At 38.2% G+C, this 27,243-nt stretch overlaps 1 protein-coding gene across 4 annotated transcripts in view; it reads left to right on the top strand.

Moving 5' to 3' along the window:
* TMEM260 (transmembrane protein 260) overlaps window positions 1-26,782 on the top strand; it is a 59,258-nt gene extending 32,476 nt beyond the window's left edge. Inside the window, exons 7-17 of one of the 4 annotated variants that reach the window (XR_013961307.1) lie at window positions 1,324-1,364; window positions 4,463-4,546; window positions 5,657-5,771; window positions 6,968-7,137; window positions 10,304-10,475; window positions 14,067-14,215; window positions 18,468-18,644; window positions 19,335-19,485; window positions 21,057-21,110; window positions 22,619-22,709; window positions 25,908-26,782. Coding sequence is in view for 3 of the 4 variants with exons in the window: in XM_080682050.1 (XP_080538176.1) it covers window positions 1,324-1,364; window positions 4,463-4,546; window positions 5,657-5,771; window positions 6,968-7,137; window positions 10,304-10,475; window positions 14,067-14,215; window positions 18,468-18,644; window positions 21,057-21,110; window positions 22,619-22,709; window positions 25,538-25,567; window positions 25,908-26,162 (1,338 nt within the window). In the remaining variant the exon portion in view is untranslated. Of the gene's footprint in view, window positions 1-1,323; window positions 1,365-4,462; window positions 4,547-5,656; window positions 5,772-6,967; window positions 7,138-10,303; window positions 10,476-14,066; window positions 14,216-18,467; window positions 18,645-19,334; window positions 19,486-21,056; window positions 21,111-22,618; window positions 22,710-25,537; window positions 25,712-25,907 lie in introns of those variants that run through there. The other 3 variants (XM_080682050.1, XM_080682051.1, XM_080682052.1) reach the window with 3 other exon arrangements.
* Window positions 26,783-27,243: the final 461 nt, after the last annotated feature.

Below are 27,243 nucleotides of genomic sequence, written 5' to 3'. Positions count from 1 at the left end.
AAGGCTTTATAAAATATAATTTCACTAAGTGTGTAAAATTTACTATGTCCTAAAGAAGTTCAAAAGGGCTTGTTTTTCTTAAAATGTATTAGGGGAAAACACTAAAGTGGTTACTGTATAGGTTATCTGAAAAATAAAAGTATAAACAGATGGGTTTTTATTTTAATATAGACAGTTGTATCAGACTTTTCATTGTGCTTTTTTGTTTCTTACTTAAGAAGGCAAATCTCAAAAGAGTACATATTATATCACACCATTTATACAAAATTCTAAGCCATGCAAAAATTAAACCATCTGTTTCTCAAGGATACATACAAAAGTAGTAAACCTACATATTTTAGAAAGTTTATGGGAGATGAGGAAGGCCAGGCTGTGAGAGATACCTTATGTACTCATGCAGTTCTGTTTCTTAAGTGAATGGTGGATCTATAGATTTGTTTTAAACTATCACTTAAATATACATTATACTAGAGACCTGGTGCATGAATTTTTTAAGAATTGGTACATGGGTAGGGTCCCTCGGCCTTGCCGGCAATCGGGGCGATGGGGGCCATCTCTCCCAGTCCTGATCGGGGACGATGGGGGCCGGCTGACGGGGGAGGGGAGAGGGAGGCGGGATGGGGGGGGGGGCGGGGAGGAACCACGGGAGGTTGGTTGTGGGAGCGCACTGATCACGGTGGGGTGGGGGGGCAACCCCTGCATTGAGCATCTGCCCCCTGGTGGTCAGTGCGCATCATAGCAACCAGTCCACTGGTCGGTTGGTCCCTTTAGCTTTTATATATATTGATACGTTGTTTGTAAGTTAGAGATATTTAATAATAAAATAGTTCAGTAAAAGCATAATTATTATTTTTTGACTTGAGAATTTGACACTTCTGGTTTACTTATATTGGTCATTCGTTAAAATATTGTTTGAGGACCATTCCAGATTTGAAATTTGTATAATTCACACACAATTGTGAAATTATAGACTAACAGGTGATAATGAGCTCTAATCAAAGTACCCGCAAAAAGAGCTTAAAGAGATTCTAAGTGTAAAGACTATTAATTCATTAATGTGCTAGATATTTCTGCTGGAATAGTTTGACTGATTTTTAGCCAATTATTATTTCTGAAATTCTTCCTAAATGATGTTCATGTTTAGTTTCAATGACTTTGCTTTAAAAATTCAGTAAGGCTCTGAAGTAAAGACTTGGAATGGAGAGAAATGTTGCATTGTATATTTAAAGCATGTATCTTTTAAATGGAGATAGTTAAATACGATAGCTTAGCAGAGTTTTAGTTTAATCCTTGTGCAAATAAACTTTTCTCATTTATGTTTAGGCTAAATCTGAAATAGGATCCAGTATGTCTGAAATTTTACTGTGAGTATGAAATATTTGGAACTATTTTAAAATGAATTCTCTATTTGTTCCTTTGAATGGTTTGAGGGACTTCTGAGTTTCTCTCTTTGTGAAGTGGTATGTCTGTGAGGAGTTTTCACCCACATAGTTGGCAGTTGTTTTGCATATTGTCAAGTATCCTACCATCTCTTTCAATAAGAGAAAACTGAAAATGAGCAATAAATCCAACAATGAATGCAGCTATTAGGAGACTACATAGAACCTATAAAACTAAATGCTTCGAATGTAGTGTTCCTTTATTAAAAGTTCATGCTTTGTTCTGATTTTGACTATCTTCTTTCTCCCACAGACATTTTATAACATAGTATTTATCAACGTGAACAATTATTTTCTTGTTATCTTGAAATGAGCTATGCTTTTTTAATTCTTTAGAGCTTAGTATATCTAATGTCTCTTAAGACTTTTCCTCTAGTCTAGACTGTCCTTAAGCTCTTTTTCTGAGATACATTTTTTAACATTCAACCTTATTAAAGCCAGCTCAAGCAAATATATTTTATCTATTAGCTTTTTTTGAAAAAATGGATTAATGTTTGCTTTAAAACCTACACAAATTAAGACAACTTGGAAAATACCCATACCAATCCTGTAATATTTTTTAATATTTTCAATATGAAATTAGGGAAAAATAGTTTTCTATAACACTCAAGTTATCTCTAATTATTAATTTTGAATTCTAATTATTAATTTGAAAACCATTTAAAAAATATGGGGAGGTTATGGCCAGTGTGGCTTACGTGATTGGAGCATCATCCCATACCCCAAAAGGTGGGGGGTTCAGTTCTGGATCAGGGCACATACCTAAGTTGTAGGTTTGATCCCTGGTCAGGGTATGTGCGGGAGGCAATGATCAATGTTTCTCTTACATCGATGTTTCTCTCTCTCTCTTTCTCTCTCCCCGCTTCCTCTCTCTAGAAATCAACTTAAAAATTTTTTATATAAATTGTCAGGAGAATATTTCAACTCTCTATATAAATAAGGTCATAGTTTCTCAGAATTTCTTTTACTTGCTAGCTTGTTTTTCTTTCATCCTTCCTTCTTTTCTTTTTAAAAAAAGGACACAAAATTATTATGAAAAGTTCAGAAAATACAGTTAAGCAAAAATACTAAAATATAAATTACTATAATTCCAGCATGTAGAGGTAACCACTGTTATTAGTCCATTAATGTTTTTATCTATTTTTCCAATATTTTTAATATACTTGTTTTTTTAATGGGCTCATAATATACAGGGGTAGGCAAAAGTATGCTTATAGTTTTTAATATGGAAAAATAATAATACAAGAATAAACTTTTGCATACTAATAACTAAAACCTACTTTTGCCCACCTCTGTACATACTGATTTATTAGCCTCCTGTTTTTCATATTGTACTGTACTTTGAAAAATTTTCCTGCCACCAATTATTTGTATATATACGTTTGATGGTTCTCACAGCTGATTTTAAATATTTCTGTTTATGTCTAAGACTTTTACAGCCCACTTTCCTGTTTTGCTGGGGAGACAGCAAAGAAGCTCAGTTTCCCTTTTAAAGATAAAGACAGCTTTGCCAGTGTCTCGGGGGGCTTTTACTTTCTCCTTCTTTGCTCCGCGTCAAAGACGCACTGCCTGCTCTTTTTTTACCTGCCTTTCGGGGTTGCTTCACACTCAGGATTACTGGTGTATTTGCTTTAACAAATCCCACATGAACTCCAAAACACTCTCAAGAGCAACCCTAGACTAGACATCTAACTTTCATAAGTAGCACATAAAAGTCATCTATTAGGTAGTTATAGGCCCCCTTTACATTGAAATAACAGCAGTTTGGCTCTACACCCAGAAAAAAGACCTGACAAAAGTGATGACCACTTACACTATTTGTTCGGACAAGATTATAATGTAAAAATGGAGGCATAATCCTTATACTCTCTGATTAAGAGAATTTCTAGTGTTTAATTGTTTCAGGTGGACAAGAGTGTTGAGAAAGGGAACTCATAATTAACTTACTAGAAAATCCTTCAAAATGATGGAACCTAATCATCAACCCTTTGCTAGTCAAGCAAATTAAATTCTTTTCCCCACACATATCTCTAAATTGCAATCCTGTACAAGGAAATTATTGAATCTAACCCTAGGCAGTGACCATGTTTTAGAGCTTACATTTAAGCAACAGATCTCCAAGAATTAATTTTGAGGCTGACTTCGTTCCTTTTGAAGAATGGCTTGAAATGGGCCTCATGCTGGAATCAATTTTTCAAGTGTATTTGAAAATGAGTAAGGATATCTTCCCATAGTTGATGAGTCTCCATTAGTGAAATACACATTGTGTGGTTTCCATAATTATGGCATCACATTTTCTCCAGTGAAATTGCCAGTAGGGAGAAGAAAGTTCTTTGAGATGGTATATAGAATCATTTCTTTTTCAAAAAATGGAGACTTCTAGAGCTCAGATGCCAGTTGGAAAATGCTTGTTAATTAGTTTATGAAGCCAATGGAAGAATTTAGTATAATTATAAGGAAAAATGATGCATTTCTCAGAGATTCCTTGAACATTTTTTGAACCAAATACTATAGAAAACAAAGAAACCTTTTTAAGGAAAAAGGTAACCCAGAAATGAATGGTTGGAGATCATTTCTCTTGTCCTTTTTTAAATTCATGATTGGATCTTCAAAAAATGCTTTGAATTAATTTTGTTTTTAATTGCTAATCACTGGAGGCCAGGAATAAGTTCAGAAACCCATTTCAGATGACTTCTTATCAAGCCAATTAGGAATACAAATTGTTTTTACAATATCAATACAGTATACTAGTATCACAAACACTGAAAAATTATTTGTTCTGATGCTATCCCAAATAATATAAATTGATAACCAGATGTTACAATTGGAAAATATCTTAGAACTGTTTAACTCTTTCTTGAAGTACTTTTCCCCTGAATTTGAAAGAAAAAAAATAATTTTCAATCTGACTTCATCCCTTAAAATTATTCAGTACATAATCCGATGTATTTTACAAAGAATGTTTTATTTGGAATTAACCAAATTTGTTTTCTGTCAACAATAAGTTCGATCGTCTTTTACAGTTCTCAAGTAACAAACATGAGGACTGAACTCTCATTCAACATCCAAGCTCTTGCAGTTTGGGCTAATATATGTTTAGTAAGAAGGTGAGTAATATAATTTTTCCTGTTATTTTTCCCATGTTTATTAATTAAATTAATATTTTCACTATGTTATTGTAGAACATGGCCACTAGAATTTTATATTTCAAATAAATTGCTCTAACCACTTCTATGAAGGCAAATATGTATTATTTCTTCATAGTTTTTGTTCTGATTGTAAATTAGTGATTTTGAAAGATTGAGCAGTGTATTACAATCTAACTAGGCGAGTCATTTAATGTCTTAAACTTTGGTTTGATCCTTTACTCTGCCCATAGCCAATTATTATTGCTTTACAAAAGAAGCAAACAACTATTTGAATTCCTCTAAAGATAAAAGTAACCTCCAATGATTAAAAATAAAAACCTAAAAAAATAGAACTATTAACCTTCATTAATTTCTAACCCGACAAATACATTTATAGTTTTGTTTCCTTAATACCTAACATTATATTGTGAGCATCTCCCTATACCATAAGAATATTTAAGCTCATTTAAATGTCTGTATAATTAAATATTCTCCTATTTGAGGATCTTCAGATAGTTTCCAGTTTTTCCACTATTATAAGTGATACCAAAGCATTTTTAGAGATTAATCTCTATCCACATTTCTGGTTATTGCTTAAAGATTTATTTATACATGTCAAATTACAGGGTCAAAATGTGAATATTTTTAAGGATCTATATATATATTATCAAATTAACTTTTCTTAAAGACTGTACCAATATACATTCTCATGCAACCGCATTCTCGCCAATACTATTGAGATTTGTCATTTTATTATTTTGGTGCATGAAATTATCCTTTTGTTTTGCATTTGTTAATTACATTTTAATTTAACAAGATTAATAATTTATATTTCTTCTGCAAATTTTAACTTTGTATCTTTTGCCGCATATTTCCTAGCTGTCTAGAATATAGAGACAGTGTATTTTATGACTATGTTTTGGTTATCTATTCCAATTCAGATTTGAAACACTGAGATCCTTCTTTAGTCCTAATTAAAAATGAAAAATTTTAGAGTTCCAAATATTTTCCTATAGTTTAAAACTATGTAATAGTAGTATTGGTATTCATGTACACAAATAATTTTGGACCTATTTTAATTTTTTATAGGGACAGACAGAACCCATCATTAGTGTGGCTTTTTACTGGAATGTTTTGCATTTATTCATTGTTCTTTGCTTGGAGGGCAAATTTAGATATTTCAAAACCACTTTTCATGGGTGTGGTAAGTTTTATTTAGATATATCTTTTGACCAGAAAGTTTGTGAAGAATATATCAGTTTGTCTCTCATGAATCTTGTAAAAAAGCAGATTACCTCAGAAATAGTTAAAATTATATGTTCATTATTATAAATCAAAAGTTAAATTATTGAACTAGTAAGGCAAAGGCCCCTTTTTAGGGAAAATGCATTGTTTAGTTAACACAATAGTTAAATAGAAAAATAAATGTCAGGTAGATTTAAGTTAGGCATTTTATGTGTGTAATAGATATGGGTACTACTGTATTTCTCCTAGATTTTTTCCAAATAGCAAAGAAATATGGGTTGTAATTGGGGGCTCTTATAAACACAGTTTATTATTTCTTACCTCACCTGTCCAGGCCTATGCAAAAGAGCAACCACATTTCTGTTTTTCCCTGGCTGTCATTTCTGAGATTCTCCGTAGTAGAAACTCTGTAAATGTAGACAACTCTTTCTTAACAGCTGAAACAATTTTTTGTGTGTTCAAGTGGCCCAGTAGATAGTATCCTATTTAATCACCTGAGTTCAGAATCAGTTGAGAAACAAGATAACAAGCAGTGGAATCACCTTTATCACTGATAATGCTCATGTTGGAGAATGTGGTTCATGTCTCTGAGTGAGGGGGCTTCCTCAGTCTGCATCCACAATACTAGTAGGCAGACCTACCCATTAGTCACAGGTAGTGCTGCACAGTCCAGGCCTTCTGCACCCAACTCCACCCCACTGGTGCCACAGGGACAGAGTCTGCCACTGGGCAATGTAGGCCCAGTCCCAGCTCCCAAATTGCCCAGTCAGTTCAGTCCATACTGTCCTGCAGGAAGAAATAAGTGAGAGGGCAGCGAGTGTTAAACTAACGGCACTTCTGCACATGGAAGGGAACGTCAGGAGTGAGGCAAACGCCTTTCTCCACCTCTTCCACTTTCCATATTGCAGGAGTTCAACGCCAGCTCCATAGTATCGAAAAGAATGTGTGGGTCCCAAAAGGGAGCTTCACATGTCAAACTGGGAGGAGGAATGTTTGAAAATTGAAAACTAAAGTAACTTGGAGTTGGATTGGGGAAGTCAGTAAGCAAGACCTGAATGATAGTAGGCATAAGCAATTAGGTGTAAGCAGTATATTTGTAAGATATGTAAGTACCAGATTGATTGCAGATCAGTCACCTTGCGTGCCTCTTCGCAGGTGGAGCGATTCTGGATGCAGAGCAACGCTGTGGTGGCAGTCCTCGCTGGCATCGGGCTGGCCACACTGGTTTCTGAGAGTAACCGAGTGCTGAACACCAAAGGCCTTCAGTATCTGGAGTGGCTTTCAGCAGCTCTTTTTGTAATTTACCAAATATATTCTAATTACAGGTAGGAAGTGGATATTTTTATGACAGATAGCACTCAAGCCAGAGATGTTTGGATATTTAGATTCTAGAACTTTATTTCATCTTCGCCTTCCACCATTTTCCAGAGTGAGACAGCTTGGTCTGAAAGCCATGGTCCTTAAACTTTTGAACCAGAATCTCAGCATGAGTGATATGTAGTTCAGGGCATTGCAAACAGGGTGGTGCATGTAAACCATTTGTGTATTTTCCTCTAAGGAACTCTAGAGAGAGTTAGTAGAGTCTTCAGTATGTGTAAAAGTCCATGATGTAAAAGACCACTTAGATAGAGAGTAAAGATATTTGGGCATTGTTGTATGCCCTAAAATAATTCACACTAGGCTTCAAAGATTTCATCTTTTGAGTAGTATCTGGCCCTTACCTAGTTCATACTGTAGAAGTGAATATTAATTATGTATAATAATAAAGGCATAATATGCTAATTAGACTGGACAACCTTCCGGACAAAGCCGGGGCTGCGAGGGAAGCCCAGGTTCTGGGTGCCAGAGGGAGGCTGGTGCCAGCAGCCAGGGGAAGGATGGCCTACTCTTGCACGATTTTTGTGCATCGGGCCTCTAGTTTTAAAATAAAGTTCTAAAACAAGCATGTCAAACTCGCGGCCCATGGGCCACATGAGGCCCACAATGAATATTTTTGTCCACAATGAATATTTTTGCAGCCCAGTATGTATATAACAGTATAACGGTATATAAGAAACGTTTCAATAAAAACTTCATAACTTAATTTTTACAATATCCTGTTATACATAATTATTAATAACGAACTACAGCGTTCACTAATGACTAATTACTATAATCGTGTTGCATTCATTTCCCTTATGCGCCTTACACGCAGGCGCACCATTTCTCTCCACTAATACTAGCAGTGAATATTTTAGCAGCCGATTGCCACATCATTAGTCTTGGACTGACTTGTTTGGTGTGCACAACAAGAAATATTTTGCTCTCGGAGAACAAGAAAAATAGGTTTATTTGCATTATGCTTATTAATTTCTGCAGTTATTCAGTGTCTGGTAACTTAATGTTCAAGAAAAATATTAATTTTTATTAAAATGTTCTGTTATTTTATGTTAACGATTACCCATTTATTTCAGCCCTTTGTATTCAGCGTGTCTCTATCGAAATAAACCTACGTTTCTATGAAAATTGAAGCTTTTGTTTTTTTTGCGGCCCACATAAACTTAAACCTTGTTTATTTGGCCCATGTTACCCTTTGAGTTTGACATGCTTGGTCTAAAAGCTTCTTTAACCCTTAGGCATTATTAGTATTGTATGTATTTTTCAAAATCTTTTCAATAATCATTCTAATGAAAATCTCAGTCTAACTTAAAAGATGTCCAAGTTTTAGGTGATAGTTCATTTATTTCTAGCAGTATTGAGTAAACATTACAGAAGTGGAAGAGTCCATGGGAGTTTTGTTATAATAAGATTTGGTATTTTACAAGGTTAAATTTCCTCTGTCAACTTACCTTTAAAAACCGATGTTCTTTATAGTACCTGGGTAGAGCCAGTGTTAGGAAGGCTGCATCACCAGGACACCTGGTGGGATTCCAGACCCAACTCCATAGCTCGCTCAGAAGGGCTTGCCAAGCCCGCAGTGTGTGTTTACCCAACCTTGCTTTTATCCCAGTCTTCTGGCTCGGGTCTTTGGCAATCCAGGTTCAACACCAGGGATGTCGGCACAGGCTGGGAGGTTTTATTTTGTTTTGATTATTTTATTTGCCCCAGGTGAATGGAATAGATAGCAACACTGCTGGGTGGTAAATGTGAAGCATCATCCTGCAAAGTAGGGGATCATAGGAGGAAAGGGTTGCATCAGTTACAAAGGCAAGGATAATATTTTCTTTCTGGTAAGGCTTACTTGCTTTGTGATACTAGCCTGCCAATTCAAGTTTCGGCTGTGTTTCTCAGTATCATTAAATGCAATAGGCCTGAAGAGACTAGGAAGGACATTGCTTGCTCAGTTTTTTGATGCTTTTGCTCTTGTAGTCTTTTTCTTATTTTATGGGAAATGCTCAGAACTCATGCCAGTTTTTCTTTGAAGTTAGAATGTTCACTTCATCATTGAAGGGAGTTGTACTGCTTTTGCTATAATGCCTGGAGAGAAGTAACAACTCAGGCCTCTCTTCCTTCCCTTTCTTCTCATGGGCCCCATTCTCTAATGATTTCTTAGTCTGGAAGGGAGAGAAGCACAGGGAGCCTGTGGCTCAAGGTGTAGAGAGCACCTGGGAAGGCACATGGGCATTTCTTTAAATTGTCAGCTGAATCCAGGGCGGTCGGCAAAGCCACACCCTGGAAACACATTCTGCCAAAAGGCAGAAGTGTAATCAGCTTGACCTTCATTTCAGCCCAGGTGCCAGGGGGTGGGTTTTATTATGTAAATCCAGCCAAGCACCAGGAACGAATAGGAAAACTTCCTGGTATGCGGTGGTATAAAATAAACACGCTGCATCGGCTCTGGGTCACTGTCTCTCCATCAGAAGAGGGCAACGGTCCCACCCTGTCCCAGCTTTTTCCTTCTATCTCTGTGTCTTGTTTCTTTTATTTTTCTCAATCCCCAGCCGCCCCTACTCGGGAACTGGACCTGCTCTCTAGCCGCGCTGGACGCGGAAAAGAGAGAAATATTTACATCAAGGAAGTGGTGCAAAGGGTCAGTCTGGCATGCAAGAGTCAGACAAAGGGTATCCCAATTTATGCTACAAACTGGCAGATTCCTTTTTGCATTTCTGGATATCCCTTTGCACTATGTGGAATTAAGATGAATTTACCTTAAATTCCAGGTGGAATCAGAAACCTTACTTCTTTTTAGTTAAATTGGATACGATTTTAGGAAAAAGAAAAGGTCTTATTCTTGAACCCTAACTGATTCTCTTTTTATGAAAATGATTGTAATTCTAGAAGTGAAACAATACATTAATTTTTTTTCAAGTGCACAATTAGTTCCTTTTTTCAGACGATAGTGTTCACTTTCAAATATAAGCATGTTGTTGGAAAATATAAATTTGAATACTTTGAAGCACTAAATATAGATTGTGTGATGGGAAAGGAATGAGGTAGAAAATAAGCCCAGTCTTATTAAATCTGAAGCAATATGCTGCTATTTTACTGTGTTTTTTTTATTCTTTTATTTAGCATTTGTGACCAAAAGACCAACTATGTGATTGATAAATTTGCAAAGAATCTTCTAGCCTCCATGCCTCATGATGCAATTATCTTACTCAGAGGAGATTTGCCAGGAAATTCTCTCCGTTATATGCATTATTGTGAGGGACTGAGGCCAGACATTTCATTAGTGGATCAGGAAGTGAGTATATGGAAAATATACTGAGAATATAGTAATTGTGATAATTTAAAAACATGTTTTTTAAAAAACTATATTTTAACAGTGTATGGGTACAGTTATCATGATCACTGTAGAATATAGATCATATTCTTTTGTTTATTTCTTAAATAATGGTGTAAGTCCTATGAGTTGCCTCTGCATTATTTAAACTGAGTGTTGAATGTTAAAACACATTTTAAGAATGTGTTTCATGTTAGATTCAAATGATATCCTAGGTCTCTAGTTCACATGACAAACCATGGGAATATTTTATTGTAAATTTATTTTTAAATTGTTCTTTTATATACAAATTAACACTGCCCACTGGTCCAGGGATTAAAATAAATTAGGTTGAATATAAAATAAGTCATACTGCAGGTAAGTAAACATTTCACTCAAAATAGAAATTATTAACCATGATTCTGCTATAGAATTTTTTGTAAACTTAATGATTACATGCAAAATATATGGTCAGAAAGGACTTGTGAAACATCCTGGAACTGAGTATTCTAGAACTAAAGAAATATATTTAAACTATAAGATTTATTATTTAAACCATAAATACTTAAAAGGGAACAAATCTATCTATTTTTAGAGCAGTCATAGGAAAAGAGAAATTCTTAATCTTAAAAAAAAATTAGTTTGGTTAAGAAAATTATTAGACACATTACTTATTTAACAAATTTTGTTGAGTTAGTGAATAACTAAAACTTTTTTGGAGAAAACTTTATAAACAGATTTGCAAATATAGAAAAACTTACAAATGATATATTTTTTAAAATATATATTTCATTGATTTTTTACAGAGAGGAATAGAGAGTCAGAAACATTGATGGGAGAGAAACATCGATCAGCTGCCTCCTGCACACCTCCTACTGGGGATGTGCCCGCAACCATGGTACATGCCCTTGACCGGAATCGAACCTGGGACCTTTCAGTCTGCAGGCCAACGCTCCATCCCAAACCAGTTAGGGCACAAATGACACATTTTTATAAGCAGTTTGCATTTATACCTAGTACACTGATTAATTTTATCTTCAATCTAGCTTCTGACAAAAACTAGGTTATTTGTTGATAATATGGTATCACAGTATGGTTTTAAATACAGTTTGACTTGGCAACTACTATAGTTGAGAAGCATGGATTTCAATGTTAATTAGACCTAAATTCAAGTCCTCATCACTTCTTGAATATATGACATGGAACTAATGATTTTTTTCTCTCAGGGCCTGTTTCCTTATTTATAAAACGGAAATGATCATCATATAAACATAGAATGCTTTTGAATGCAAGAAGCAAAATACCTGATTAAGATAGTTTAAACTATGGAGTTTTTAATCTCACATGACAAGTAGTCTGGAGATAGTTGGTTTTAGGTTACTATAAGCAATTCAGTGATGTTGGTGTTCTGGGGCAGCTTCTCTGCAGGTACCTTGACCTCATGGATGCCCTCTTCCAAACATCACATCATGAAACCATGCCACAGACTTCTTCTGGGGCCTGCCCCACCCCCTTTCTCTATTTGGGGTAACATGTATCCCAGAAGCCCCGAGCGGACCTCCCTTCGGGCCACACTAACCAGAATTGTCATATGCCCACTCCTAACCTATCACCAACAAAGGGAATGACTAGACCCAAGCATATGGCTGCCCTGGTTACCTGATCAAAGTCAGGATTGTGTTCGTGAGAAAGAAGAAGGTACTAGCTATTCAGTGGGTGTTCAACAGTATCAGATATAATTGTTCTCACATATAAGGTTATTATGAGAATTAAATGAGAAACAATGTCATAGCACACCGTGGGTATTTAATTAATGTTAATATCCCAAGAACAAACTATTGGGTAATAAAATCAAATTCAATAAGTTTTTTGTGCCCTAGCTGGTTTGGCTTAGTGGGTAGAGCGTCAGCCTGTGGACTGAAGGGTCCCAGGTTTGATTCCGATCAAGGGCACATGCCCGGAGTTGCCAGTTCGATCCCCAGTAAGGGGCATGCAGGAGGCAGCCAATCAATGATTCTCTTTCATCATTGATGTTTCTATCTCTCTCTCCCCTCTCCCTTCCTCTCTGAAATAAATAAAAAATAAGTATTTTGTGAATATTTGCCATATACACTTACATTAAAATTACTCATTTTTAATTAAATGACTTATATAAAGCAAGTAAAACATAAGCATAATTGCTCAAACGATGATATTCAAACTTTAACAAAGCTTTGAAAGTATAAATAGTATTTTTTAAGTTAAATTTTTTTTTAATTTTTTTATTTCAGAGAGGAAGGGAGAGGGAGAGAAAGATAGAAACATCAATGATGAGAGTGAATCACGGATTAGCTGCCTCCTGCACACCCCCTATTGGGGTTGGAGCTGGCAACCCAGGCATGTGCCCTGACCAGGGATAAAACTGTTACCTCCTGGTTCATATGTCGATCTTCAGCCACTGAGTCACACCGGCTGGACTAGGAGTATTTTCTTTAAAAAAAGAAAATCTATACAAATAAAAGTATATCTAAGTATATATTATCTACAGAATTAAGAAAAATGACTTTTCTGATATTAATGATTTATTTTAAATGTCAGCATATGTAATTAATTTGGAGATACTAATAAATTCAGATAATTTAGCCAAAAGGTTTTTATCTTTGAAGCCTAGATTATTATATGAGCAAGCTTCTCCAGGGCAGAGATTATAGCTTCTTCATTATAGGTGAGCAATACTTTTTTTTGAATGGATGAAAGAACAGAGTAATGGCACATCTTTATTTTGCCTAGATTGTCTAGTCTGGCCATCAAAGACATTTCAACTTCAGCAAACATAATTTGAGAACTGTTCTATGCCAAGCAGTGTGCTAGGAGCAGAAGCACAAAGAAGAGAGGATACAGTCCCTTCCCTCTAGGAGTTCATAGTCTAACGAGGAATAGTCTAAAAGCTATACTAGAGGAAGGTGCAAGTGCTGCAGGAGCATGTGATTCTGCGGTGGAAATTGGGGAGGGGATCCTAGAGGAAGTGATATGTAAGCTGGTTTTGAAAGTTGAGTACACGTTCTCCAGAATGGGGGAAGGTCATGCTGGATAGTCCCTCAAATGCATGAAAGCAAAATGAAACTAGATGCTGACCTTACCCGTGAGTCATAACTTAAGACATGAAATCCTAGGTTTAAGTCATTACAAGACTGGTCAATGCCACATACCTCAGTTGTGCTTGTATGTATTTTTCAATTATGTTTATTTTTTTAAGTTTTTTTTTTTTTTTTTTTTTTACATTGATTTCAGAGAGAGGAAGGGAGAGGGACAGAGATAGAAACATCATTGATGAGAATCATCCATCGGCTGCCTCCTCCATGCCCCCTGCTGGGGATTGAGCTTGACACCTGGTCATGTGCCCTGACTGAGAATCGATCCATGACCTGGTTCATGAGTCAATGCTCAAGCACTGAGCCACACCGGCCAGACCAATTATATTTATATTCGATGAGCATATGCCCACATTTTAGAACTTTTTTTGTACTTGCTAAATTTGATTTTTCTTAAAGAGGTATAATAAACGCATGGTATCATGTGTTATTTTTCTGGCAGATGATGACTTATGAGTGGTATTTACCCAAGATGGCAAAGCATTTACCAGGTGTCAGCTTTCCTGGGAACCGGTGGAATCCTGTGGAAGGAGTATTACCCAGTGGAATGGTCACATTTAATCTTTATCATTTTCTTGAAATAAATAAACAGTAAGCATTCTTTTAATATAATAGCTTTTCTAAAATCTTAAGCTGTTCTAAAATTGTTTATGTAGCAGCTGTGCTTCATCCAAAAGACCAATTTTCTACACCTATTTTCCTGTCACCGGTGAGATTATCTTTGTAATTAAATTGAATATCTGTGCATAAATGAGACCAGGCAGAAATAAATGTTATTGTTCTGGGTAAAGGAAAAATAAAGACAGATTAGCAAGAATAGCAAATAAGATCTTAGTACAATTCAGAGAAATTGGAGATGTGCCTCCTACTTGAAATCATTTCAGGTGAATCGCAAGCAATTATAGTTTCCCCCTGATCAACACCATGGCTCCCTTTTAAGTGTAAAGGAAATGGCTTTCAGGAATAATCACTACATAAAAATAGCTTAAGAATTTCTTATAAAGGATAAGGCATTTTTATAAATAAGAAAAACATCTACAGTTATATTGGCTAAGATAACATGAGAATTGTGAATTCCATACTTGAGAACATAAAATTATTCATAGGTAAGGTCAAGAATAAATAACTCCTCCAATAGTATAGTATTGAACATTTCTCCTGTCTGTGAAATGCGTGTGATTGTCCAGAGTGTGAAGAAGAAAAACTTATTTCATAATTTCTATTCTCTTCTAAAGGGGACTTCAGAAATACTTTGTAAATTGCAAAGTTAAATTATCCCTTACTAAGAACATAATAATATACTTTTGGTGTTCAGAACCTGGAGTTTACTGTGGCTCATGAAGTAATATGAAGGTAATGGATATAAACATGCTGTGACAGAAGCATTTAATTGTTCTATTTTGGATTAAAATTCTAAGCACCATTAACATCACCAAATAGGGGTGTGTGTGTGTGTGTGTGTGTGTGTGTGTGTGTGTGTGTGTGTGTGTGTGTTATTTATTGAATATGCCATGTTCTAGCTTATATTAGGCCCTGGCAATATAATGAGACTAGTTCCAAATTTAAGTAGACCACAGCCCAGTTGTATATAAACATGGGTACAAATACAACTGGCCATAATATGATAGGATAAGCTCTATTCTAGCAAAGCTTTGTCAAGTGTGAGACCCAATAAGTGTTCAGTATGTATCTCCTGAATGGATGATTTAACTGACAGTATAAGCCAAGTGTTCTGGGAGCATGCTTGAGGAAGCAATTAATTCTGCCTCGGGGCATTCGTTCAACATTTATTTAATAAATATTGGGTGTCCAATGTGTCCGAACAACTGTACTAGGCATAGCTGCATGGATATGATCCCTGCTATTACAGTGTTTTCCGATACGGTTGCAGGATCAATCTTAACTATGAAACAGATAAATTATAGTAACATCTGGTAAGTGTGATAATGTTAGTATGTGCAGAATGTTTGAGACCTAAAGGCTAAGTAGGAATTTGTCAAGTGGGTGGGAGAAGGCTGACTCAAGGGAATTGCATGTGCAGAGTCACGGAAAGCACCTGCTGAGCTCCAGGGACACAGGGGTTCCCAGTGAGATCAGAGCTCAGGGCTTAGAGGGCTAGGTGAGGTGATGAGTGTGGAGGGATGGTGGGACCCTGGTCACGAAGGGATTTATTCTGTAAGCATGGGTGAGGCCTTTCCTCATTATGGAAATATCTCATGTTCCTTGTGAAAACTCTATAAACGATACAAGTATAAAGAAGATCAATATCATCTGTCTTTCAAGGACAATCATGTTAACACTTTAGGAAGCTTTTTGGGATTCCATTTATTTTTAACAGAAATTATTTATTTATATGCACACATACATACACTTGCATAATGTATTTTACATAGCTGGGGTAATATTGAGTTTCCTGTCAGTTTTTCACCTAATATCTTATTATGAGCATTCCCCCATGCACTCAATAAATGGTCTTCATTAACATCATTTTGGGGGCTGTATAGTATTCTCACATAGATTCATGATAACTTACCAAGTATTATTGGATATTGTTGTTTCTAGACTTTTGCTATTGTAATACTTCATGGTGGTAAACATTCTGAGTGTTTTTGCATATGAATGTCAAATTGTCCAAATATTATTTGTTGAAAACATTATCCTTTCTTCATTGAATTGCCTTTGTACCTTTCTCTGTATTAAAAAAAAAATCCTTCTGGGATTTTTTATTGGTTTTAATTTGATTAGTATTTTCATGTGGTGTCTTGTAGATATAATATATGTGGGATCTTGTTTTATTCATTCTGACAATATCTACTTTTCATTGGTATATTTAGACCATTTGTATTTAGCATAAATATTGATATGTTTAGATGTATGTCTTCCATTTATTATTTGCTTTCTGTTTGTTCCCTCTGTTTTTTATTCCACTGTTTGCCCTTTCCTGCCTTCTTTTAGATAACTTGATTTTTTAGTATTCCATTTTAAATTCTTTATTGGGATTTTTACCATGTCTTTTGGTAAATTAAAATTTAAAAATTTTTAGTGGTTGCTCTTGGGACTACAGTATACATACTTTACTTTTCACAGTCTATTTAGGATTATATTTTAGTACTTCAAGTGGAATGTACTTACTCCTACATAAGTCCCTTTAACCATCCCACTTTGATTGTGTTGTCATATGTATTATATGTACTTATTCCTACATAAGTTCCTTTAACCATCCCACTTTGATTGTGTTGTCATATGTATTATATCAACATGTGATCATTTTCAACTGTCATCTATAATAATAAAAGCGTAATATTCTAATCAGACCAGATGTCTTTCGGGACAGCCTTCTGGACGAAGCTGGGGCTGCAAGGGAAGTCCACGTCCCAGGTGCCTGCCTTCAGCCAGAGGGAAGCCTGGGTCCTGGGTGCCAGAGGGAAGCCGGTGCTGGCAGCCGGGGGAAGGAAGGCCTGCTCTTGCATGAATTTCATGCATCGAGCCTCTAGGACATAAATATTTAAAATTTAAGATGAAAAATTGTCTAAAATATTAATTCAGCCAAAACCGGTTTGGCTCAGTGGATAGAGCATCGGCCTGCGGACTGAAAGGTTCCAGGTTCAATTCCGGTCAAGGGCATGTACCTTGGTTGTGGGCACATCCCCAGTGGGAGGTGTGCAGGAGGCAGCTGGTCGATGTTTCTCTCTCATCGATGTTTCTGACTATCTATCCCTCTTCCTTCCTCTCTGTAAAAAATCAATAAAATATATTTAAAAAAATAATAAATAAATAAAAATATTAATTCATATATTTACCAGTTCTGTTGCTCTCCCTTCATTCCTGATATTCCGAGTTTCCCTCTTGTATTATTGCTCTCACATCTGAAGATACTCCTTTAACATTTCTTTTACAACAAGACTATTATGTAATGAATTTTCTTAGTTTTCCTTTATCTTAAAATGTATTTCACCTTTATTTTTGGTGTATATTTCTAGATATGGAATAATGGGTTGATAATTTTTCTCCCCCACCCCAGCACTTTATTTTTTATTTTATTTTTTTATTGATTTCAGAGAGAAAGGGAGAGGGAGAGAGAGAGAGAAACATCAGTGATGACCGATAATCATCGATCGGTTGCCTCCTGCATGCCTCCTACTGGAGATTGAGCCCATAATTGGGGCATGTGCCCTGACCGAGAATCAAACCATGATTTCCTGGTTCATAGGTTAATGCTCAACCACTGTGCCACACCGGCTGGGCCACCAGCACTTTAAAAATGTTATTTTATATACTTTTGACCTACATGGTTTCTGTTGAGAAATCCAGAGTCATTCAAATCATTGCTTCCTTGTGTGATGAAATGTGTTGTTTTCCCTGTCTGCTTTCAAGATTATTTGTTTTTAGTTTTCAGGAGTTTGAGTATGGTGTACGTGGCCATGGATTTCTTTGAATTTAACTTGTTTGGGGTTCATTGAGTTTCTTAAATCAGTAAGGTGTGTCTTTTCCAAAATTTGGGAGCTGACAGACATTATTTTTTAAACATTTTTCTCTTCTTTTAGAATTCTGATGATATAATTTTTTTTGCCCTACAGGTGGTTTCTTATAATGTTACAAACAGATAGGTTTTATCATTTATGTCTGTTTACTTCTCCCCAGCCCCCCAAACAGCTTTTTTCACACTAATGTAAATTTTCAACAATCTGTTTGGGAAAGATGTAAATAAACTGAAATGGTTGCAACTGGCTTATTGGTGACTAAGGTTTAAGGAGTCAAAAATGACCCATCATGAGTTACAGTTATTTAACATTTAGAACTTCAAGGTAAAAATATATCATATATTTTTTTCTGTTTTCTATAGAAAAGAAACTTTTGTTTGCATAGGAATTCATGAAGGTGACCCAACCTGGCAAAAGAACTATTCACTTTGGCCATGGGGCTCTTGTGACAAATTGGTTCCTTCAGAGATCGTATTCAACCCTGAGGAGTGGATTAAACTTACAAGAAATATCTATAACTGGACTGAAGAATATGGACGGTATGAATAGAGTAATATTTTTTATCAGAGTACAGCAATTTGTGTGCCTAAAAAAACACTGTTTTGAGATGACTTTAAATTTTTTGGATACTTTCTACTTTTATTAGTTATTAAAATAGTCATTTGCTGCCCACAGAGTATCATAATAGAGAAAGAGAACATGTATTTCTTGTCCTCATGTTTGAAGAACAATGGGGCAATGGAAGGGAAAGGGAGGTTGTGGTTGAGTGGACATAATAGTTGGATGCATGAAACTCCTGTAATGCATATTGTCTGCCAGCCTGTATCTCATATCCCTAAGGTGGAAGAGATTCATTAACTACGGCTGAGCTTTAAAGGCCACTCTGGGCCCTAGCCAGTGTTGCTCAATGGTTATAGAGTTAGCCGTCTCAGGTTGTGGGTTCCATTCCCAGTCAAGGGCATGTACCTGGATTGCAGGTTCAATTCCTAGTCCTGGCCGGGTGGGTGCGAGAGGCAACCATTGATGTGTCTTTCTCACATTAATGTTTCTCTCTCTCTCTCTCTCTCTCTCTCTCTCTCTCTCTCCCCTCCCCCCCCCCTCCTTCCCTTCCACTCTCTCTAAAAAAAATGGGGAAAATATCCTTGGGTGAGGATTAACAAAAAGAAAGTCACTCTGTAGCATGTGATAGTTTCTACATCATACACTTGTCATATTTTTCTTTCTTCTAGAGTGGCAGCTACCTTCTCTATAGGGAAGACTGGGCCTTGAAATTTTCTTCACAATTGTTTGTCATCAGCCTGGTTATGTTATATTGGCATGCCTACTCTTCCTTGAAGCAACTTTCTCCCATTTGGAAACTGAGTCACCATCTAAAGAAAGGTGCCTCCATTGCCTATGTTTAAAATATGAATTATTTAAAGATTAGATAATTATTGCTTATAATTCAAGGACAACAGGCAAGATCATATGAACAATGCTCTAAAGGATTTTTTAATCAAATCGAGCAAATGGACCACATTGCTATGCACCAACCAGAGATGGGTAGGTAGGTCTACATCAGAGCACTCTGAGACCACTGTGGGGAGAAGATAGAAAATAACCTCTTCTGTAAACAGCTGATGACAGTACAAGGACACAACTCATCTCTGTTCAGTCAAAATGGATACATAAGAGAACGTTTAATTAAGAGAAAGAAAGAAAATCAGTAAATAATTTAGCCAGTGATCCTTGAGCAGCGTCTAGCTCCAGCAGTGATGTGGCAAAGCCAGGAGTCCCTTCTCTTCAGGGCTGACCCCTTGCTTCCCAGCTCGTTGGCTCTTAGCTGAGTCCACAGAGTGACTGAGGCCTCAGCCCTGCCCCTTTGCCTGACAGTGAAGTTCTTAGAATAGCTGGCTCCCTAAATGCCTCCAGCCTCTTTCCACCAATCCTTTGTTTGCCCCCATGAGGCACTGGGGCTCATTATGCAAATTAAGAACACATTTCCCAAAACTTCATATTGCTAACAATCCAACTTCTCTAGGAGAATAAGTTTTTTATTTCAGTCTCTATTGGTACATCAAGATCCAGACTATATTTTTTTTATCCTTCCCTGAGGATATTTTTTCCACTGATTTTTTAGAGAGTGAAAGGGAGGGAAGAGGAGGGGAGAAAGAGAAATATCGATGTGAGAGAGACACCTACTGATTACCTCCTGCACGAGCCCCTATTGGGGGTGGGGTGCAAAGCTGAAACGAAGATACGTGCCCTTGACTGGGAATCGAACCTGTGACCCTTTGGGCCACAGGCCAACACTCTAAACCACTGAGCAAACCCATCCAGGGCAAGATCCAGTCTATTTCATTTGCCTTGCAAGATTATAAAAGACTAGAGGCCCGGTGCATGAAATTTGTGCAGGGGTGGGGAGGGTAAGTCCCCTCAGCCCAGCCTGCACCCTCTCCAATCCGGGACCCCTTGGGGGATGTCCGGCTGCTGGACATCCCTCTCACAATCTGGGACCACTGGCTCCTAACTGCTCACCTACCTGCCTGCCTAATCGCCCCTAACTGCCCCCCCTGCTGGTCTGGTCACCACCACTGCCCCACGTGTTTGGTCATTTGGTTATCACTCACTAACCCCCCTGCCGGCCGTGTCGCCCCACGCAGCCTGTTGCTCAGTCATTTGGTTGCCCCTCGCTGCCCCTCCATGGCCTGGTCACCCCACACAGCCTGCTGCTTGGTCATTTGGTTGCCCCTCACGAACCCCCCCTGCCAGCCTGGTCGCCCCACGCAGCGTGCTGCTCGGTTGTTTGGTCACCCCTCATAAACCCCCCTGCTGGCCTGGTTGCCCCACGCAGCCTGTTCAGTCGTCTGTTCGGTTGCGATGGTTGATTAGCCTTTTATATATATAGATTACATGTCCATAGCAATAAATGTGGTTGGCAGAAAAATGTTACTGTTTTCTTGTAACTACAGGTTTGATCCATCTTCCTGGGAATCTGTGGCCAATGAGGAGATGTGGCAAGCAAGGTAACTAATCTGCACATCTGTGTTTGCGGCTTATTGTTAACATGGCAGAGAAGTAGCCTGTGGCACTTTTCATTGAGGAAACTGGGGTGGGTGGTGATAATAAAAATGACATTTATGGGCAATCATTTTGTTTGAGGCATTGTACTAGTCATTATGATGAGTAACCTCATTTCATCTTCACAACAACCTATCTGAAAGTTATTATTATCTCCATTTTACAAAAGACCACACTGGAGATGGAGAGGGTGCTTGTCCAAGGCCACTTAGCTGCTCGTGCTGGATCTGACTCAGACCTGCACCACTCCTGTCCTCTCTCACCTCAGCTAAGCCAGAGTGAGTGTGATTGAGGAGAAGTTGATAATGACTGTGCCCACGTGTAGGGTTCTAGTTAATTACTTAGGCACATATTGCATACTTCCTAGAGGCCAGGCATTGTGCCAGGCACAGAGACTGCACATGCGAATACAACATAGTCCCTACCCTCAAGCTGCTCAAGACTATGGAGCAATCAGATATGTTAAAAGATCTGAATATGAATGTGCTGATGCTATACATTTCTGTTGTTCCTCTATGGAACACTTCATGATGATGCTATTGATTCTCTTGGTTCCTGTCATTAAAAATAATTCAAAGTACCTAATGCTAACAGACTTTGGCCTAAATATTAATGTAAAAGTTCTAAATGATACAGATGGGGGTCGCACGTACATAGGACGTACTTCCTGCTGCAAAGGAAGAAGCCCACTCCAGGCCAGGGACTGTGCTTTGCACTGAGGCTTGACTTATGGTGTATAAAGAGTTTACTTACAAGTTTAAAGAAGTTTAAAAAAAAATGTCAAGAAATCCAGTTCCAAATTAACAATTATAAAAATAGACATACTATAGTTTATGCAATAGTGTTTATGAAAATGTCAGAAAATGGCATATTTCAAGTTATCAGCCTAGTTATAGAGACAAATACTTTGCTCTGAAGAACTGAACAAAGATTAACCATATGTTTGCCCAATTCTTCCCTATGATTGAATGCGGGAAAGCTGGGGGAGCAGTCACATAAAAGAAGAAAGCAGGTTATTATTCTGGTGGGTGTTGATTTAATTGGTGTGCTGAATACAATTTGGATGAGTTCGTGTGGTCAAAGCGTGCAGCCACCTTTGAGGAGCTGGTCACACACGGCCTGAGCCATTGCGATGGGCACCGAACTCAGCAAGTCCCCCGCTCCCCGTTTCTCTTGCATAACAATAGTGCACATCTGGAGGGGAAATGATGTATAATAGTGATGATGAACATAGCTTTTTTCTAAAAGATCTGGCAATCAATGTGAAAGCAGTGTCTTGGCAGTTGGGGGAAGAAGGGGTTACTGTTGGTTCAGAGTAAATGTTTGAATCTGAGAGAAGTAAAAATGATGCAGTAAAGGGTTTTGTATGTTCTTTATCAGTGGAAAAGTCTGGCAGATAAATTTGAAATTGACAGCATGATTTTAATGAAGTGTTTTTCCCCCACCCTTCCAGGATGAAAACACCGTTCTTCATTTTTAACCTGGCAGAAACTGTGAATGTGCCTTCAAATGTGAAAGCTCAACTCTACACTCACGCATATGACGTATGATATACTTCTACATATTTCAGTATACTAGAGGCCCAGTGCACGAAATTCGTGCACTCGGGGGGAGGGGTCCCTCAGCCCAGCCTGTGCCCTCTCGCAGTCCAGGAGCCCATGGGGAGCAGGCCTAAGCCGTCAGTTGGGCATCCTTAGCCCTGCTGCAGAGGTGGGAGAGTCTCCTGCCACCACCACTGCACTTGCCAGCTGTCAGCCCAGCTTTTGGCTGAGCGGCACTCCCCCAGTCGGAGCGCACTGACCACCAGGGGCCAGATATTCAATGCAGGAGCTTCCCCCTGGTGGTCAGTGTGCGTTATAGTGACCAGTTGTTCTGCCGTTCGGTCATTTTGCATATTACCCTTTTATTTAGGATTTGATGGGAGGGTGGGAGTTGTTGGGATGGAGAGAGGGTGTGTCACAGAATTTTTACTTTTTAGTTTCCAGCTTTATTTACCATTATAAAGCAGTGTAAATGGAAAAATACTCATGTGTCACAAATAATATCTAAGGTAAATGGCTGTCATTGGCAAAATAATGGTCCCCCTAAAGATGTCCAGGTCTTAATCTCCAGAACCTGTGACTTTACCTGGTGGTGGGGATGTGGCAGAGGTGGTTAAGGATCTTGAGGTGGGGAGATTATCCTGGATCATATCCAGGTGGGCCCAGTGTCCTCACAAGGGTCCTTAAGAAGAGGGAGGCGGGAGAGTCAGTCTGGGAAGGAGACAGAGGTCAAAGAGGAAGATCTGAAGATGCTATGCGGGTGGCCTGGGAGATGAGGAAGGGACCACAATTAGGGAGTACAGGCAGCCTCTGGAAGCTGAAAAAAGCAAGAAACGGATTCTAGAGCCTGCTGATTTTACAGTACCCTTGATTTTATGACTTTTGACCTCCAGAAGAATAAAATAATAAATTCATATTGTTTTATGCCACTATATTGTAGTGATTTGTTACCACAGTAATGGGAGATTAACTTTATTTAGAAAAGAAATTCTGACAGGTCACCCTCTATTGCAGGAGTCCTGACCCTGCAACACTTGAAACGACAGGGCCATGGCTGGCGGAGATTTCATGAGAAAGATGAAGGGGAAGAGCATAGCTTTGTCTTCTGTGGTCCCAGGAAGCCAAACCAACGTTGAGACCCAACCACACTAAGGGTCTTAGTAGAATTTTGAAAACTTGATGAAGTAAAGAACAGGAATAGTTCCTGAGCGCTTGCTCTGTGCTGGGGAGTGTGCCCCGCCCTTTCCACTTGTCCCTCATCAGAGGAAGGCTCAGGAAGAGAAATAGGAAGAGGAAAAAGACTACGGGGAAAGGTAGAAAACATTGCCAAGCGAGTGAAAGGGTGGAGGGCTGGCCCTGGCCAGGTAGCTCAGTTGGTTGTCCTGATCCACCAAGGTTGCGGGTTGATTTGTAGTCACAGCATATTTGTAGTCACCAATCCTTACTAATAAAAGCCTTAGTGGTCGTCACACCGTGATGCCCTCACGCCATCACAAGATGGCTGTGTGCACAGTGGGCACGCGCTGGTGGGCAGGGCTGGGCTTGATGTGTGCACGGCATTGAGCCTACCTGGGAGACCCGCCTCCTTCCAGGTCTGAGCGCGGAGCAGGGAGGAGGCGGGTCCCCTGGCTCCGCGCAGTGAGGCCTACCTGGGGGTCCCCCAGCTCCGTGCAATGAGGCCTGCCTAGGGGTCCCGCCTCCTCCCGGCACAGCGAGGCCTGCCTGGAGGCGGGACCCCTGGCTCCGGCCTACCTCTTTGAGGCAATCCATCAAGAAGTCCCGGATGGATGGGCGGGGCCTACCTCTTTGGGGCGATTGATAGTAGGGCTCCCACACTATGACAGAGCACAGGCCTGGCTGGGGGACCACCCCCCCCCAAGTGCATGAATTTTGTGCACCGAGCCTCTAGTGAATTTATAAATAAGTGGAACAACAAATCTCTCTCAAGTCAATAAATTAAACAATTTTAATTTAAATGTAAAAAAAAGAAAGAGTGGGGGGTTAACTTCCTACCTAGCTTTGGTGTATTTGAAAGTATATTCATGAAAGTGCGGGATGACTTTCCTGTTTTGTAAAGTGAAGGAAATTTAGGGGACAATTGCTTTAAAAAGCAACTTAAACACTGAACATTATAAAATGTCAAAATGGCATACCACGCATGGATCGTGGAACTTTTCATGTGGACGCTATTTAAAAATAAATTAGAAATGCATTTGTCTGCTCTGGAGTAGGCATTGGGGAAATAGATAATATATTGGGTTCCTTTCAAGTGAGTGATATGATGAATACAGTCGTAATTCAGAAAGCATTTGTCCCTAGAGAAAACATCGTTGCTGTTCTGTGCTCTCATGGAGTCTACTGTAAACTCAAGTTCCTATGGATCCCACTCCAACTTGACAATCCCAGGAAGGCTAAAATTCCCATGCAACAAGTGTGGGAACCTTTCAATTTGCAGATATGTATCTACTTCTGTTAAATTTTCATGTTTTTCCATCAGAAAACTATATCAAAAATAAATTCCAGCTCTGTTTAATTAATACTACCTCTGGTGTTGAGAAATAAAATTTCTAATTCCTGTGGGCAAAGTTTTCACTATCAAAATTGTAATTATAGGATACTAGGAAGATTTTTAATGTTTCACTCTAAAGATCTCTTAAAGTCTATTATGCTTGGCCTGTTTGATGCTGGGTTTGCTTTAATATTGCTATTGTTATTACTGTTGTTTTAAATGTACAGAGAAATTTATGTAAAAATGAGGGACAAAATTTAAATTCCTTCAAGTTCTTTTCCTATGCAGTTTTCTAAAGAAAGCTATTTTTTTTCTCCAACAGCTAAATTTAGAGTTTCAACCTTTCTGCCTAGTGAGTAAATAGCTTTCCATGAATTAGAACTAAATCTCTTTCCCGGAACATCTTTCTGCGGGAAGAGCATTTGTCCTGACGCAGTGTGTCCTGGTTTCCTCTGCAACATCTGAAAATCCCAGAAGCGGTTTCAGACGAAGCACATTTGCCTCCTGCCACTGCAGTAATTACAGGAGCATCCTTGCATTTTCTGCATGGCCTGGCAACGATTAGATTTCTACCGCAGGCTGCTTGGGTTTTTTTTTTTCTTGTGTTATTAATTCCTCTGTGTTTTCTGGTGTTTTGGGGGGAAAAAGTAAAGGGATAAGAATGAAATACCATCATTTTTGCTGTCTTCCAGCTTTATAAGGAGATTGTCTATTTACAAAAGGAACACCCAGTGAATTGGCACAAGAACTATGCCATCGCCTGCGAGCGAATGCTGCACCTTCGGGAAGGAGGCACAGACCCCGAAGTCTTGTTATCGGAAACCATCAGACATTTCCGCCTCTACACTCAGAGAGCCCAGAATGACCCGCAGCTGGCTGATATTTCAGCCGCTCTAAAGCACCTAAGAAAAGAACTGCAGAGTCTGAGAAATAGGAAAAATGCCTGAGACAGCAAAATGTGGGAAACCTGCCTGTCATCCTGCTTCCAAAATTTTGAGGTCCAAAACTTTGCCTTCAGAGAAAAGAAACTGTATAAAAAATGGAAGACTTAAGTCACTTCCCAGATAGAAGTAATTGGGGGTTTGGGGATAGGGTGGTTGTGACTGAATTATGCTATTTATGCAAAATCTGTTTATCCCATCCCCAAGTTAGCATTTCAGGGAGAATCTTCCGAACATCTTTCCCGCTTCCGCAACCTTTCAGCTAATGATGTTGCTCCATTAGATTCTAAAAGAGAATGGACTCTATTCATATACTTAAAATATTGACTGTGAATCTTTTAAGGGCCCTGCTTATTGGGATCAATTTTGAGGTTAAATTCTTCAAACATTAATACCATACCAAAGACATTTTCTGTTTCCCAAAAGTGGCTTTAAAAAAAAAAAAAGAGTGAATCTTGTTATGCTGCAAGTCAGAATTCTTTTATTTTTTATTAGCTGTGGTTGTTACATAATCTCCTGTTTCAAGCTAAACACCAACCGATGATATTTTGAAAAAAGTTGGGGTTTTATTGTCTTAGGCAATTCTCTGAAACCACTGAAAAATAAAGTTAGTTCATTGTTTGCTTTTTTTCAGTCGTGTAAATTGGTTGGTCAGTAAAAAGAATTTTTTTTTAATTCCTTAATTAATTTTATATTTATGTTTTGCTTCTGTTTGTGCTCATAAATCTGGGCCCAATAATTAGTAGGCTCCTGCTGCCAAAATGCAAAAAAAAAAAAGGCGGGGATTCGAGGGGGAGGATGGGGAAATGGTTCAATAAATTCATTTCTGTTACAAGCATCTTTTATACATATTACTAAAGAGAACATAGTAAGAAATGCAAATAATAGTTCTTTATTTTATTATGACAGTTAATTAATAGCAACCTGTTTTAATGAATAAAGTCACTCAGAGTCCTTCAGCACTTCCTAAGTAGAGGCCCGAATCCGTAGGGATTCTTTTCCCCCTGATTGTATAGCTCTGAGACTCCGAGCACTATATAGGCCCCTGTATAGAAATGCTCACTAATGAAGAGGGAGGGCTAGAAGC

This window comes from Plecotus auritus, assembly GCF_963455305.1.
Source record: "Plecotus auritus genome assembly, chromosome: 1".
Classification (NCBI taxonomy): Eukaryota; Metazoa; Chordata; class Mammalia; order Chiroptera; family Vespertilionidae; genus Plecotus; species Plecotus auritus.
Note: the sequence above shows the minus strand (reverse complement) of the source record. Positions and strands in the feature narration are given on the sequence as shown.